At 43.6% G+C, this 15766-nt stretch overlaps 1 protein-coding gene across 2 annotated transcripts; it reads left to right on the top strand.

Annotated features, from left to right (window-relative positions):
* Positions 1–734: 734 nt before the first annotated feature.
* On the top strand, positions 735–15084 carry NUP54 (nucleoporin 54). Of its 2 annotated transcripts, XM_062624975.1 has the most exons (13): positions 735–881; positions 2903–3064; positions 5320–5403; positions 5527–5661; positions 6338–6567; positions 9295–9482; positions 10442–10638; positions 12298–12352; positions 12894–12987; positions 13437–13544; positions 13923–14042; positions 14414–14524; positions 14725–15084. In XM_062624975.1, exons 1-13 carry the CDS (start codon positions 830–832, stop codon positions 14848–14850), a joined length of 1662 nt encoding a protein of 553 aa, XP_062480959.1. In that variant the 5' UTR covers positions 735–829; the 3' UTR covers positions 14851–15084. The 2 variants fall into 2 exon arrangements, with proteins under 2 accessions (XP_062480959.1, XP_062480960.1); XM_062624976.1 differs by lacking the exon at positions 2903–3064 and having other exon boundaries at positions 737–881.
* The last annotated feature ends 682 nt before the right edge of the window (positions 15085–15766 follow it).

Raw genomic sequence — 15766 nt, 5'->3', positions numbered from 1 at the left:
CACACCGCCAAAGTGTTGCTGTCTGAGTGGTAAAACAACGCTGTGAAACTCCTGGGGAACTCTCTGCTTTTACCCACATACTGCTCTTGCATGTTCTGGATGCCAGATGCATTGGTGGGAGTCACAACTACCTCTTTTGTGCTATTCATAGAATCACAGAATGGTCTGGAGTGGAAGGGACCTTAAAGCTCACCCAGTTCCAACCCCCTGCCATGGGCAGGGACACCTTCCACTAGACCAGGTTGCTCCACGCCCTCTGCAGCCTGGCCTTGAACACTGCCAGGGATGGGACAGCCACAGCTTCTCTGGGCAACCTGTGCCAGCGCCTCACCACCCTCACAGGGAAGAACTTCTTAATGTCTAATCTCAGTCTCCCCTCTGTCAGTTTAAAGCCATTCCCCCTTGTCCTGTCCCTACAGGCCCTTGTCAAAAGCCCCTCTCCAGATTTCTTGTCAGCCCCTTTAGGCACTGGAAGCTGTTCTAAAGTGACCCCAGAGCCTTTTAGGGGCTGAACAGCCCCAACTTGCTGGAAGGAACCTGTCGTGGGGGGAAGTCTCGTGGAGGGCGCAGCCGCGCCAGAGTCACTAATCCCCGTCGGGCACTGGTGAGTGCCCACCGCGCCTTGAGCGACAGGAGCGGCACGGCTCCCCCGAGGAGCACGCCATGGACCCCTCCCGTCGCCTACGCGCACCCCCGACGCCACCGCTCGTAGTGGTACAACCCGGAAGCGCTTGGCAGCAGCGACCGGAAGGCGACGGAAGGGTTTATTTCGTTGTTGCACTTACCCGGGCTGCCCGTATCACACCGCGGCTCCGTCAGCCGGCACCTCATGGCCTTTAACTTCGGGGCGACGGCGGGCGCTGGGGCTGCCAACCCCACCGGTGAGCAAGGAGGGTCCCGGCCCGGGGAGGGACTGGGGGGCGGCGGCGGCGGCGGGTGTTGCCTCCCTGCGGCGCGGTAGCCGAGCCCCAACGGTCCTGGGGGCGCGTGCCACCCCACCAGTGAGAACCGCTACCCCCTCAGCGGTGGTCGGGCGCGCGGTGCTCTCCTCGGAGCAGTCCGCAGCCCCTCAGCGGTGCCGGGACGTGCGGACAACCCCCTTCATACCCATCCGCAGCCCCTCAGCGATGGCGGGGCGCCCGGGCACCCCTGGGATACCGATCCGCGGCTCCTCATCGGTGCCGGTGCGCCCGGGCACCCCTGTGATACCGATCCGCGGCTCCTCTTCGGTGCCGGTGCGCCCGGGCACCCCTGTGATACCGATCCGCGGCTCCTCGTCGGTGCCGGGGCTTCCGGGCACCCCTGTGATACCGATCCGCAGCCGCACAGCGGTGCTGGGGCGCCGGGGCGGCCGGTCCTCTCTCCCCCGGGGCGGCCGGGCCTCTCTCCCCCGGTGCGATTCTCAGCCTCTCAGCGGTGGCGGAGACCCCGGTCCCTGGTTTGTCCAGAGCACGGCGGGCACGGCCGCGGGTAGCTGCTTTCGGCGTGGCTTCGGCGGGGCCGGGTGTAGCCGTTCCTGCTCATCTCTTCGCGGCAGAGCCGGTGAGATCCGCTTTTCTCCCCCGCTGTTTTTCCCCGCCCGCCTTCAGTCAAACACGGTCCCCGCCGTACTGGCCGAGTTCCGTTCGGTTTTTATCTCCTTCCCGCTTGAACAGTGGGCTGTGTCGGGGGACGTCCGGGGACTTCATCCTGCCTAAAGAGGTGTAAGTTGCTCTTAGGGCGCTTGTGCCATGGTGACTGATGCTCGGTGGTGCCTGCTTAATGCTGCAAGGTCACTCGAATCATCACTTTTGATTGCAGTAGCGTTCGTGTTTGATTAAGATGCTCTTGAAATTTAATTTTTGAGCAATGTAAAAGTGTTTAATTTGTAAGTTGGAAAAAGCCTTTTTTCCTTTGTTTTGCCGGTGTTAATTGACTGTCAGTCTTCGTGAAATGTAAGCCAGAGCGTGCCTTACTCTAACTCAGTGCAATCTTTGTTGGCTCTTACTCAGAGTAGACACTGGATAAGTCCTTTGGGCACGGCTCGTCTTCACTGTAGTTAGCTTGGTCTCTACCATGTGGTCTTTCACTCTGGCTGATTTAGAGATGGACTTTCTGGCCTCATCTTCAAGCAAAAGATAATCTTGCGCTGCTTGTACACTGCTACAGGGTTTATGGTGCTCACAGACCAATATTAGAGGGAGTTCTGGGATCACACTTGCCGTTGTCTGTCTAGTGTGAAGCTGTTCCCAGCTCCTCCTGGGAGAGAACTGGGGAGCTGCTCTGTTATCATTTTTCTTAGAGCTGAAAAAACCTGGATACATCAGGTAAGTTATCATCAAGCGCTGGAGCTGACAGAGTTTGCAAATACAACTTGAATAACTCTGCCCGTGAGTATTTGAGGCACACGTGGTGCCTCAGCTGCTGGACTTGTAGTTTGTGGTTATTCTGCCATTGCTGCTCATGTGTAGGTATGGTATTAGCATGAAAATAGTTTATTCTTGTCTTCCTGATAGCTTATGAAATAATTATGGTACTGTTGGTGCCGCTAGTGCAGGTGCAGCTGTATCGAGCAATCTTAGGTGGTTAAATATTGCTCTTAACATGAATGTTGAATTGTATGGATATTTTCGTGGGTAGCTTTGTAATAAGATAGGAAAAGTGTTGCCTGCTTTATATATAGTATAGTTGAAAAATAACATGCTTATAGCAGTGAAGTAGGGAGAGTGGGTCAAACAGAAAACTTTTAACTGTCCTTGTGTTCAGTAAATAATGCTTAATGCCAGTTAATATCTTACTCTTGTTTTTAACTATGCCTGTCTTGTCTATGGTGATGGAAAAATATTTGAGTTTTTCTTTCCTGAACCTACCTTTTGTTTAGAACTAATGTTACCTTGCTCTTTTTCTGCTTCCCGCTTGTCAGGATTTGGTGGGCTTGAAACTACAAATTCCACTGCCAGTGGGTTTAATTTTGGTGGTTTTGGCTTAACTGCTAATCCTGCAGTGAATTTTAATATTGGGAATTTCGGTGTTTCCACTACCTCAACTCCACCATTCAATTTTGGTAACAGTCTGGCAAGTGCAGGTAGATAATTCATAAATACTTGTTCTGTTATAAATGTTAATAGCAGGGGTCCAAGAATTACATTCCAAATGGAGAATCCATATTTAGTGCTACTCTTCATATCCAGGCTGGAGATAAAAGCTTTGAAAGTGGAATGGGTTTGAGAGCCACTGGCTTGTAGAGGTTTTGCCTATTAAATTCTGAAGAAACAGCTGCTGAGGAAATGTACCAAATACTCAGTCTCTGAAATGGAAATGAATTGTGGTAGCATATCAGTCTGACCCAGACTAAAAATGAGCATCAGTTACCTGGCAAAACAGTATCAGTTCTCTGTTCAGACACAGACAATCATGAGCCATCGCAGAGCTGGTCCCTAACTCCATGTTTCCTGACATGAGATTCTTGGACTACTGCAGTCATGTTTTCCATCTTCACCCTGTGTCTCCTCATTGGCCCTCCATTGGCTGTCATGAATGCACCACATAGTTTCTGTGGAGAAACAACTTGTGTACAATGAGCACAAAATGAACAGCCCTTCCTGTGACCTCTGTTTCCTGAAGGCTGTTCTGAAACGGCACCCACCCCAGGCTCTTGTTAAGAGATCATCTGCATGGTGTGTGTGCTGGGTGCTGACTGTAAGAACTGTCCATAGCCCATGTAGAGCCACCATTTCTAAGGATCAGGTGATACCATTTCAAGTTAAGTCTTTTGTATTTCATATAAAAATGCCTAACTGTAAGGATTTCTAATGCTATGACTCATGTAGAATTAGCCCATGGGGTCTCATTGCCACTGCTAGTTGAGGAATTACATTCATTCCAGAGTGCCATTGCTCCCTGCATTTAGTGTACTCTTACCTTTTTTGTGCATGTGAGGGTTTTGTTTTTATTTGGTATGAACACTATTGGACTGTATTTCTTCCACTGAGTTTGAACTGCTGCAGGAGAGAACTTGGATACTTAATTGTGTTCAGCGGTTTGCTCTCCTAGATCCCTTTTCTGGAAAGGATGACTAAATTTACTGTGAGTACAAAACTACCTAAAAAATTGTGTTATCTGATGGCACTGCTGCCAGGGTTTCTCGATCGTTGGTAGCTCCAGCATCACAGGGAACAAATTCTCTCCATTCACATAAAGATGTTTCCTGAATGAAAATAAAACGTGATTGCATGTCAGCTTTGGTCTAAGCTTTTTTTTTTTTTTTATGTCTGCAAGAGATGGCAAGTGTTGTAGGTCTAAGAGACTTTTTTTGTTGTTGACGTGTGAGTAAGCAGTGGCAGAATCTTTTTGACAAATCCTTTGTCACAGACTGTTTTCCTTTATTTGAGTGTATGTAAAACCAGCTAGAAAAGGAGAGAACTTGGTGTCCTGGGGCTAGTCAGAAGTCCACAGGCTGGACAGTGCATTGGCACCACTGGAGCAAGGAGGTAGTGTGGTGGCACCCAGCACCCATGCAACCTCACGTGCTAGGAGGCCATCCACCTCTCCTGGCACAGGCACCCTGTATTGGGGCACCTCCTCTGAGGAGGCAGATGGGAAGAAGGTGCTCTCTTGGGGCTTTCTCTGGCACAGTGGAGCTCAGGCACTTACTCCTCCTGCTAGCTGTTGACTGGTTTTCCTGAAAATCTGTGGAAGTCTGATTGCTTTTGTTTCTGTCTTCCTCTGATAGAGATTGAACTGCAAAATGAGATTTAACAGGGAGGATAGTAGGGAAACTAGGGTTAAAAAGAAAGACCTTGTAGAATTTTACCTGTGCGTAGAAAGAAATCATTGCATTCCTGACTGCATTCCTGTTAATGCACACAGCGATTTTGTCCACCCTAGCCTCAGTCTTTACCTGATGTGTTTCTAGTTTTGTTCTGAAGAGGTTAGGAATTTTTAAAAAGCGCACACAGGTCAGATTGTTTGTTAAACACTTAGCAACCACACTGACTGTCTGAAGTATTCCTCAGAAGGAATCTAAGTAATACTATTATGAGTTGTGTCTGTCATTAAGGAAAGCACATCCTGCTGGTAAAGGAGCAGGATGGTAGATGACTGCTACTTTTTTACTTGCTTCTGTGGCACACCATTGATGTATTGGCTATCTGGTTCATGTTTTCTCCCCTATAAACTCAATACCCATGATCTGTGTGAACTACATGCTTGTAACATAGCACATTGTCTGTCTGCATCTCTTCTCATAACACTCCTTGGTGCCTGCAGTTTTTTGTTGTGTTATGCACAGCTGTTGCTCACAATGTTCTGTCTACCTTACTTGTGATCTTTGTTTCTTAGGTGCTTTTGGAGGATTTGGGACAACTACCACCACTGCGGGACCAACATTTAGTTTTTCTGCTCCTACCAATACAGGCACCAGTGGTAAGATAGTACAAGTCCAAAAGGATTTGCTTTAGAGCAAACTGTGGGCCATCAGCCCTTCACAATAATGTTTTGGATTGAGCAGGTATCTTCTTCTCAATAGTTTTTTGCTTATTTCCCCAGGACTCTTTGGTGCTACCCAGAACAAAGGCTTTGGATTTGGTACTAGTTTTGGCACAGGCACTGGAACTGGCTTAGGCAGTGGGTTGGGAACTGGGCTGGGCTTTGGAGGCTTTGGCACCCAGCAGCAACAGACCAGTAAGTACAGCCTTCTCTTGATTTACCCCTTCCCTGGCAACAAAAGCAGAAGGCTGCAGCAGGCATACAAGTAGTTGGATGGAAGTATGTTATAAAAGGAGGCTGTTACACGTCTCTTCTGATCGATGGATGCTTCTCAGAAACTTGGCTTTTGAAATGCCTATAATTGCAGCCCTTCCTTTTTTCTTAAACAGGAGCTCAAACAAGTGTCTTGAGTTTCACCCTTCAGTTTCCAACAGCAAATCCCCCTTTGGTTTTGGTGGTGGTTAGGGGTAGTTACAGAATTGATGCTCGCAATGATGGCATTACTAGAAAGGTGAGGAAGTGGGGTTGAGTTTAGTTTAAATGTGACTTGGATCATGACCAGTGGCAGACTGAGTGCACTGAATTTATAACAACAGATCTGTCCTTCAGATTGAGGTCTTGAAGGTGCCACATGATGTCATGTGTTGATATAAATGTCTTATTTAGAGAAAAACTAATCTTCTAACTCTTCTAACAGAGTTCCGAAACTTTTAAAAAACATTATCCAATTTTGATTATTTATTCTGTGCATTTGTTTTGCTTCTCAAAATATGAAAGAAGTGGTACCAATGATACACAGATGGTATGTGTTAACAAATGAGTCTGTGTTAGTTGGTAAAAGAGTTAATTTGTTTTCCTTCATCCTACACAGCATTAGGAAGTGGGTTGTTCAGCCAGCCTGCTCAGACCCCTGCCCAGTCGAACCAGCTGATCAACACAGCAAGTGCCCTCTCAGCTCCAACACTCTTAGGAGATGAGAGAGATGCTATTTTAGCAAAATGGAACCAGCTGCAGGCCTTCTGGGGTACAGGCAAAGGGTACTTCAACAATAACATTGCTCCGGTGGAGTTCACACAGGAAAACCCCTTCTGCAGGTTTAAGGTATGAATTGTTCACCTGCCCACAAACAGTTCTGAAGCAATTGCACTACTTGCTCGGTGGTGAAGGATCTTGTGAACATTACATCAGATATAATTTCTGTTAAGAGTATCCTGAAGGAGTGTTTTTCCAGGTGATGTACACAGTTCTGATGCATGCTAATGAAAAGGTTTGAAGATGTATAGATGCTGGAAATCTGGGCGTTGTTACAGTACTAGGTAACAGGTGCATATGTGGATACTGAAAATGACATTTTCATGTGATAGCATTCTAATTAGTGTGTGTGTAGTTGCAGCAGATCTCTAGGAATTAATTTCAGTAGATATTTGTTTAGGTTACAGTATTACAGAAACTATTTAAAATAACATTCTAAATAACATCCAAAAGAGACTGTAAACATCTGGAATAAGAATTTCAGGGTCTTTCTTTGCTTTGATTACAGTAGAAAAACCCTCTATGAACCTGGCCTGTACGTACCATTTTAAGTACACCAGCCTTCAGATTTCTTCTGCCTTTATACTTGCCAGTGCTAAAGCTCACTCCATGCCCTATGTGATATTGTCAGCTATTCCAGGTCCTGCTTCTCATCTGAGCAAAAGATGACTTTCTTGCTAAGCTTCAAGCTTGTCAGTGGATTGGGGTCAGGGATGGTGATAGCCTTCTTTCCCAAGCCAGTTCTTTTGAAGCTCAAACTTTCTAACCTGAATGTAGGTTAATACCTAATTAAAACTAGTTTTGATTATGCACCTCACGACAATCTTATAAAATTTTTACAGGAACTGAGTGCCTGTATAACAAATATTTGGCTTCTGTTGCATTATCTTTTTAGGTGTTACCGTGAATATTTTGTTGACAATGCTCCTGAAAGCTTGCTTTCCTGTAAGTTGTGGCCTGGAATGCCTTTACAGCTTTCTGGCCTTTGAAAAATTGCAAAGTATTAGTTGTGTGATGCAAAATTTGTTATCTTAGAGTTTCATTTACTAGAAGTTTTCCTTTCAGGTTAGACAGTGCCACATACTAGGCTTACTTTTGTCCCTGTGACTTGAGTGTTATTAATACCATTATGAGTCCACATACCTTAAGTTACATACTGAAAAGTTCCATGAATGCCAGCAGTGGCAGATGCCTAAGGAAAATGTTGGAGAAGTTGGTAGCATGGGTATTGGAGCAGAGTGTCATAAGCTTGTTTGGTTTATTGCCTCTGTAAGCATGAGACATCTAATAAGAATGAAGCATTGCCCAAAGGGTTTCACAGGTGTTCAAGGAATGCACTTGCACCCAGTTCCAGCTCTAGAACAAATGAGAAGTATGCAGGTCTTTACCAAGAAAAGTGTGCTTCTAAGGCATGTGATACAGGCCTTCATTTAAAGGACCACAACAAAGCAGATAATCTGTTACAGTTTGAAATGCTTAATTGCATAAAGAAATTGTGAAAGATGTATTTAAAACCAAATGTATATGTGGTCTTAATACTACTTTGCACATCATGAGATTTAATCTTCCATGTACTGGCAAGTCGTTCCCCATGGGGTGGGCCTCTTTCACAGCCATGAAAGTGAAAGGCATGTACTTAAACCCAAATTCTTGCTTAGCTGCCATTGTTGTGCTCCACCACAGGATGGCCCAACTGAAGAAGTCTGACTCATGGTGTTAGGGAGTTACCTTCCACTGACAAAGCCCAGGCTCTTGGGCACATCTCCAACTCATTTCTCTCTCAGCTGAATTTACACAAGGGAAAAGGCACAAGTCACACATTCAGACACAGTATCAGGGCCTAAAAAAGTATTCACTGCCCAACATGTCACCGGTGACAATGAGACAATGACAGTTTATGGGCAAGATGAGATGGAAATAGCTTCTCTGCTTATAATGATTTAACAGTTTAGATCTTTCTTACACAAGCCACATGGAGTTTACGCTGGAGTTGACAGGGGATTTTTGAAAAAGGTAAAGCATGATGTTACTTAGAATGGATGGCAGAAAGTGTTCCTGTATTAGATTATGATGTTGAATTAAACATTTAACCTTACCACAGCTTTATCACAGCAAGGATGAAGATAACATTAAACTTTATAAGCAGTTGTACAAACAGAACTTGACACTTGCTTACACAAAGAAAATTGTCCCAAATTCTTACTTGATGCATGTCTTACCTAGTAGAAATACACCGTGTCTGTGTTTTGACTTGTACTCCAAGCAAGCTATCTTGGATCTACAGGAGAAAAGTGCTGAGAAACCCATAAAGATTTATAGTTGGCTTATCTTTCCGTTTGGTTATGTCAGTAACTGGTTTTCATTCAAGTATCTGGAAAGGTAATACTGTAAACTATTCTGGAACTCTAGTAATTGTTCTGTATTGAAGCTTGGTCCTCTGGTTCCTTTTGCAACTTGGAAAACTTGTAGATCTGTACCATGCTCCTGATTGGTATCAGCTCTGAAGTAACTTAAATACCCTGTTGAGTTGGCCTCTGCCTGTCCATAGCAGCCTTTTTTTTTTTTTTTAATGAAAGTGAATAGTTTCTGTATTTGGACTGTTTCAAAAGCTGGTGGCCTTGTGAGAGAACATTTAAGGTGAATAGATTTTATGTTTCTGCATTGCTGAATATTTAGTAACTTAAATTTTCAACCAGTTGCTCTACAAATTGAAGGCTTTAGCCCTTCCCCTTCATGCCACATAGATACGTTTTTTGCTAAGTAATACATCCCCAGTTTTTGTTTGTTCATTTGCAGGCTGTGGGTTACAGTTTAATGCCCAACAACAAAGATGAAGATGGCCTTGTGGTCTTGGTCTTTAACAGAAAAGAAGTAGATATTCGAAGCCAGCAGCAGCAGCTCGTAGAATCACTACACAAAATTCTGGGGGGAAACCAGACACTCACTGTCAACGTAGAAGGTGTTAAAACAATGCCGGATGACCAGTATGTGACCTTGATGCAGCTTTGGCTTTCTATCCAGTATTACATGTTGTAAAGGGATGTGCTTAGTCTGTTTTGGCTCTCTTTCTCCTTGACTTTAGATCTGTTTATCCTGAGATCAGTTTTGTGTGTCTCATTCCTTGGTGTTGCTTTTTTCTGAAGGTTTTAAGACTGTTATCTTTCCTGTGTATGTTACTTGCTTTTGCTGGAGTTCGAAGCTGAGGACCTCAGCTAAGGTCAGGAAATGGGCTTCTCCAGACCCTGCTCAGCAGCAGAAGTTGGAGATAAGGATGCTAACCATGAGGACGAGATAAATACTTCGTATTTTAGGAGCTGTGAAGTTTTTTCACTTGGTCACGCATAAGATGGAATGGCATTGGGGTGTACTGTAATAGTGACTTTGCAGCGTTCCACGTCACAGATGTTTGTTTTGGTGGGAAAGCTGTTCTGAGGCTAGCAGAGTGGTCTCATTCTGCATGTGTTATGTCAGAGAGCTGTCTGCTTGGAGTTGTTTGGGGGCCTCAGGCTACTCTGCCTGAAGTACTTCATTCAGCACACTGACATTTCTGCTTCTTACTTTCACACTGTTCATTCTGTTTCAAAGACCAAAGGTTTTAGGTTATTCTTAATGTAGTAGTAGTATCGCCATATAACATGGTTGTTAAAAAGGGGGCTGGGGGAATTTTAGGTTATTCTTAATGTAGTAGTAGTATCGCCATATAACATGGTTGTTAAAAAGGGGGCTGGGGGAAGAATGTAATTCTGTAGAGTATTGTCAGTTTTCTCTTTCTGCCTTGCTGTGTTAAACCCTGTGTTTACTGGTATTTTGTATGTCAGTTACCTCATAGAAATTAACTGTCGGCTGGGAGAGATAGTAACTTTGATTTAGGGTTCTTCTTTGTTGTGTTAGTTTCTGTATACTGCTGACCTCTTTCTGACAGTATACATGTTGTCTGGCTCAGGACAGAAGTGATAATTTACATTGTTGAACGCTCACCCAATGGCACCTCGAGGAGAGTACCCGCAACAACCCTTTACGCACACTTTGAGCAACCCAACATCAAGTCATCCCTGCAGCAGCTGGGGGTCAGCTTCTCCATGGCCAGAACAGAGCTTTCCCCAGCACAAGTCAAACAGCTCCTGCAGAATCCTCCTGCTGGTATGTGGTCTGGGGCTGCACAGGGGCACAGCTGGACCTCTGCTGCGGCTTTTTTGGGCCTCTGCGGAAAAATGATGGTGTTGGGCAATTGGAAAACACCTTTTAAAACTACAGGAGTTTCCAAGGCACTCTGACATACTCTTGTAACAGGGTTTAATGACAGCAGGTTTTCCCGTGCAGTGTAGTCTGCCAATACAGGTATGATTTATCAGTAATATGCCACACACCACTATACTGTATGATACAGCCATCATAAACCCCTTTGACTTGTGCAGTTAAAAAAAAAGTTCAGTATCAGAATAATCATGTTCTGTATTCACTGCCTAATTTTCAGTGGGGTCACTTAGCCTATATATGTGGCTAAAGGTAGTACATAGCTTTGTTTTAGAGTAGGCAAGTGCCATTTGTGCAATTTCAGAGGATAATTGTAGCTAATGCTGTGTCTATACAGTATCCCATGTAATACTTGAAGGGAATTCCCTGCAGGGGGTCAGGAAAAGCAGCCTGTGGTTTCCAGCAGCCAGTATGGAGCATGTTCAATAAGACCATAGTGTTTAAAAGCACTGCAAAGGTTATAGCATCTGGATGGCAAAAAGAACTGGGCCTACTACTGCGGGACAGAGACAAGCTGCACTGTTTCCCAGCTGCTGCAGTGCGGGGTAGTAACTGCTCTGTGCACAAGCAAGTTAGCTGTTTAATGTTGGAGGTGTATCATGGGGCCTGTGTAATGATGGTTGGGCACATCTTGCTAGTCCGTGACTGAGAGGGAAGCTGAGGTTGTAGGCTTACAAGCAGTAGGGTGGGCAAGGAGGGGTGTTAGTGCTGAGCTCAGGAGAAGCAGGCACACCCCAAGAGTTTTGGTATAAAGGCAAGAGCTCTTACAAGGAATGACCTAGAGCGTGGTACAGCGAAGAATGTTGTAGTAGCTGACTGTTCTGGTCTCCTTGAAGATGACCTGAAATTGTTAAATTACCACCATTTCTGTTTTTCTTTTTGGCGTGTCTTTCTGGTCAGAAAGTCAGTTGCTTCCCTATCTCTGTGTTTGTTTTTAACTAGCATGCCTACGTATGTGCATTTCATACATGGATGTGATTTGCACTGGGGTTTGGAGAGTAATATCTTGCATCATGATGCTAATGCACATGCACAGTTAAACTGCTTTTTCTTTATGTAATTACCCAGGGAAGCAGTTAATGGCAAAGCAAACAACTCTTCTGTCAACAGATAAAATCCGTAAATAAATCCTGTTAGGAACCATGATAATTCTTACTGGGATTACTTTTCCCACTGGTTTGGTACTTTGATCACTTAATTACTGATTTTTTGGTATTTCATTTTATGCAATAACGAACCTGAAGAGGAAAGATGACCCAGGTGTAGCATACAGTGGGATCAGCAGGAACTTTTCACCTTGACATACGGATTGACCCATTTGATTACCTGTGGGTTGTTCCTTTCCTATGCTTTCAAACCAGTAGATGTGATTGACAGCCTTTTGGACTGAACTTAGTGCCACAGTCTGCGACCAAGACTTACTTAATGAACCTTAATTTGTATAACAGTCATTCAGGTTAGCATAGTTGAGAAGGTTTGTAACAGCTGTAAGATATGATATCTGTTCAGATCTATCCACGCTAAAAACTTGTCTGTTTTTTTAAGGTGTTGATCCTATTATATGGGAACAAGCCAAAGTTGACAATCCTGACCCTGACAAGTAAGTCTAATAGTCTGTATCAGTATTACAGAAAGGTGAAAAATATACAATATTGTTTAGTACCGTTCAGGTAACTTGTAAGAAACTAATTAGAGAATAACTTTGTCAAGTGCTGATCTCTTTTGAAGCAGTGAGGATTACTAGAAGTGCCAGTCTAATCCCTTTACCCGCTTAGGTGCTTAAGGTCAGGATCAAGAGCCTTACTTGGATTACTTCCAGTTGTTGTGTCCTCCATTATATGAACTGGTTATTGTGACTTAGTTTTTGCAGCCATTATATTTTTTTCTCTTTAATCCTGCAGCTGAAAGTGATGTACCCTTGTACCCTCCAGTGATTACAGATAACTTAGGCTGATTTCTTTATGAAAAAGGAATGGGTTGTTAGAAACAGTGAGGACTTTTGAACATAGCAAAACAAGATATGTCTTATTTTGTAATAAACCAAGATCTGTAACTTCATAGTAGATTATATTCACGATTATTAATTCACATCACCTATTTAATATGAAAATGTGTTGTAAGAGATATTTGTATTCTTACAGACTCATTCCTGTGCCATTGGTGGGTTTCAAGGAACTATTGAGAAGATTGAAGGTCCAAGATCAAATGACCAAACAGCATCAAACTCGATTAGATGTAAGGTTTCTTATCTTATCATGACTGCTTGCTGTTGATGAAAGATGGGCTATTAAAGAGCCTCCCCCTATGCTTATTTTGAAAACTGGAACCATGTGCATGGGGCTGTGACTCTATTTCTTCATATATTTCTTCATTATATCTTTTGGCCAAAACTGAGCAGTGCAGTTTGGCTTGGGTTTTTTTTCGGGTTCAAGCTTTCTGTGTTGCTACAGGCTAATTCAAACTAGCTGAATTAAGTTGCACTGGTATGGACTCTTAATTCGGGTGCCCAGTTTTCTGATACCTTCTGAAAATCCCAGTTGCATATGAAAATAAATAGAAAGCAGAGCCGTAAAAAGCAAAAGCTTTCTGAAAGCATCTTTGAAACTCCCCATTTCAAATCGGGACTAATGTGTTCTGTTATCAAAAACTCTTATGGTTTCTAACTGACTCCACATCCTCTGCAGATAATATCAGAAGATATCAGTGAGCTGCAGAAAAACCAAACGACAACTATGGCAAAAATTGCCCAGTACAAAAGGAAACTGATGGCACTGTCTCACAGAACATTACAGGTAACATGATTAGTCTAAGAAGCTCATTCTGACATACAGTGTAGTGCCAGAAGGCAAACTGAGAGAGGGCAGGATGACCTGTGCAATTTTGTACATGGACAATGTTGAGAATGAAATTCTGATTTCATCAAATGCTGTTATTTCAGTAATAGCAGAGGTCTCAGGGAAGGCCTCCAATGCACAGCATGTCATACTGCTGTGGGAAGTACACTCAGAAGTACACTTGGAAGCTGTGGCACTGCCCCAAAGTCTCAGAGGAACAGACTAAAGAGAGTAAATCTAATGAGAGACAAGCTGGTGGAAGGACAAAAAGACATGGTTGGGTTAGAAAGATGGGTGAAGTCATCTCTAATGAACCTGAAAGACTTCTTTTGGTAGGTGTTAATAAAGCAGGAGATCCAAAGGAAAAGCGGTTATGCCATCCAAGCAGACGAAGAGCAACTTCGTGTACAGTTAGATACAATTCAGTGTGAACTTAACGCACCTATGCAGTTCAAGGTGAGTAGTTAATAGCACTTTGCTAACAACTTTGTTTTTTCCTCACAGAAGAATGCAAGTTTTCCAAACCATGCATGTAGAGTTGTTGTGGAAAGCTTTCAGAAGAGAAGTCCAGCAGTATTGCTGCATTGTAGCATCATGCTCTTTGCTGCCTCACTGATAGGTATTTAAGTATTTTTGAGTTCAGAGAAGTATTGAAGCAGCTTGCCTTTTGCATGTCTTTTCCTCTCCCTCCCCCCTCCCCAGTAAAGAAGTTTAAAATGGAATGAGCAGCAGTGCTTCCAGCCCTGGTGCCTCAAGGAGTGGTACATGCTAGAGCTCTGACAGCTGTGAATGAGTTGGGTTTGTTTTAAGCCTGTCTCTCTTCCCAGGGCAGACTGAATGAGCTCATGTCCCAAATCAGGATGCAAAACCACTTTGGAGCTGTGCGGGCTGAAGAGCGTTATTATGTAGATGCAGACCTCTTAAGGGAAATCAAACAAGTAGGTATTACTGGGGAGAATCCAGGGATGCTCTGTTAACTTCATAACTTAGGCCAGCTACACGGGAACTTGGGAGATCTGTCTAAGAAATTATACCAGGCTTTTCAATCAGCCAAGGCCATGGTACCTTTGAGAAATACTACCCTAAATCTATTAAATTGGACTATGCTTATGCTGTTTTTTAAACTGTGTATCTGCAGCATCTGAAGCAGCAGCAAGAAGGCCTGAGTCACCTAATTAGCATCATAAAGGACGACTTGGAGGACATCAAACTTATAGAACAGGAACTGAATGAGAGCATTCCCAGAGGAGTCGTCTTCAGTTGATGCAGTGGATGCTGCTGGGCTTACACAGAAGGTGTTACTCAAGTTCATGGTTTACCTTGCAAGGCTAAAAAAAACATTAAAAAAATAAACCACATACATACTTTCTAAAAGCAGTGGTATTTTGGCTGTTACCTTTAGAATTAGCAAAGCCTCTCCTAAGCTTTTGAACTTGACCTTTGGAAGGTTTATATTTTGTAAAGCTGTATATGCTTCAGTAAAAGAAGGACAACTGAATCTGTTCAGATACTGTTTTACTATAAAACTCTATGTACTGTTGTACATGTTTCCTTTTTTTATCTTTTCTTTTTTTTTTTTTTTTACAACAGCATTGTCCTGGAAATGTAGTACTGATGAAATTGTTCCAACTGTGACTTGGTCTGAAGAAAGCTTAGCTCACTTCCATGTGTTTGTCAAAACAATCAGGTGCCATCCTTATGTAAACAGCTGATTTAAATCATTACAGATCTGTATGTTGCTGTACGTACATCGGTCTCTGCAATACCAGTAGCTTACTGGGGCAAGCTGCTGGAAGTTGGTGTTTCCCATTTCTGTCCTTCCTTTGGACTGCAAGGTTATGTTTTTATCACTTGATCTATGTGAATTATACAAAGCTTTGCTGCCTCTTAAATAACAACACAATCTCTAGATGTTGTCTTCTGCCTTTTTTTAATTGCTGGAGAGTAATAACTTGTAATAAATTGCTGACTTTGTAATAACGTGTGAATGGTGTTGGATCTTGCTCAGCTCTATCAGCAAACCAGTGAACCTACTGGCAGCTTCAGGTTAATGCATTCTCTCTCCTCCAGGCACTGCAAGTAACAGGTATCAAACCCAAGGTCACAGAGCTGCTTGGCAGCCTCTATCCTCAACTAAAATACAAGGTCATAGTCCATAGATCCTACCTGAGACTAAGTAC

The sequence above is a fragment of the Pezoporus occidentalis genome, unplaced genomic scaffold (assembly GCF_034315485.1).
Source record: "Pezoporus occidentalis ecotype Australia unplaced genomic scaffold, CSIRO_AGI_Poc_V1 ctg275, whole genome shotgun sequence".
Lineage (NCBI taxonomy): Eukaryota > Metazoa > Chordata > Aves > Psittaciformes > Psittacidae > Pezoporus > Pezoporus occidentalis.
Note: the sequence above shows the minus strand (reverse complement) of the source record. Positions and strands in the feature narration are given on the sequence as shown.

Coding starts and splice junctions, on each gene's coding strand:
- NUP54 (XM_062624975.1), top strand. CDS start 830: ATGGCCTTTAACTTCGGGGCGACGGCGGGCGCTGGGGCTGCCAACCCC. Junction 3,065..5,319: donor TAACAGTCTGGCAAGTGCAG/GTAGATAATTCA, acceptor TTTGTTTCTTAG/GTGCTTTTGGAGGATTTGGG. Junction 14,043..14,413: donor ACGCACCTATGCAGTTCAAG/GTGAGTAGTTAA, acceptor CTCTCTTCCCAG/GGCAGACTGAATGAGCTCAT.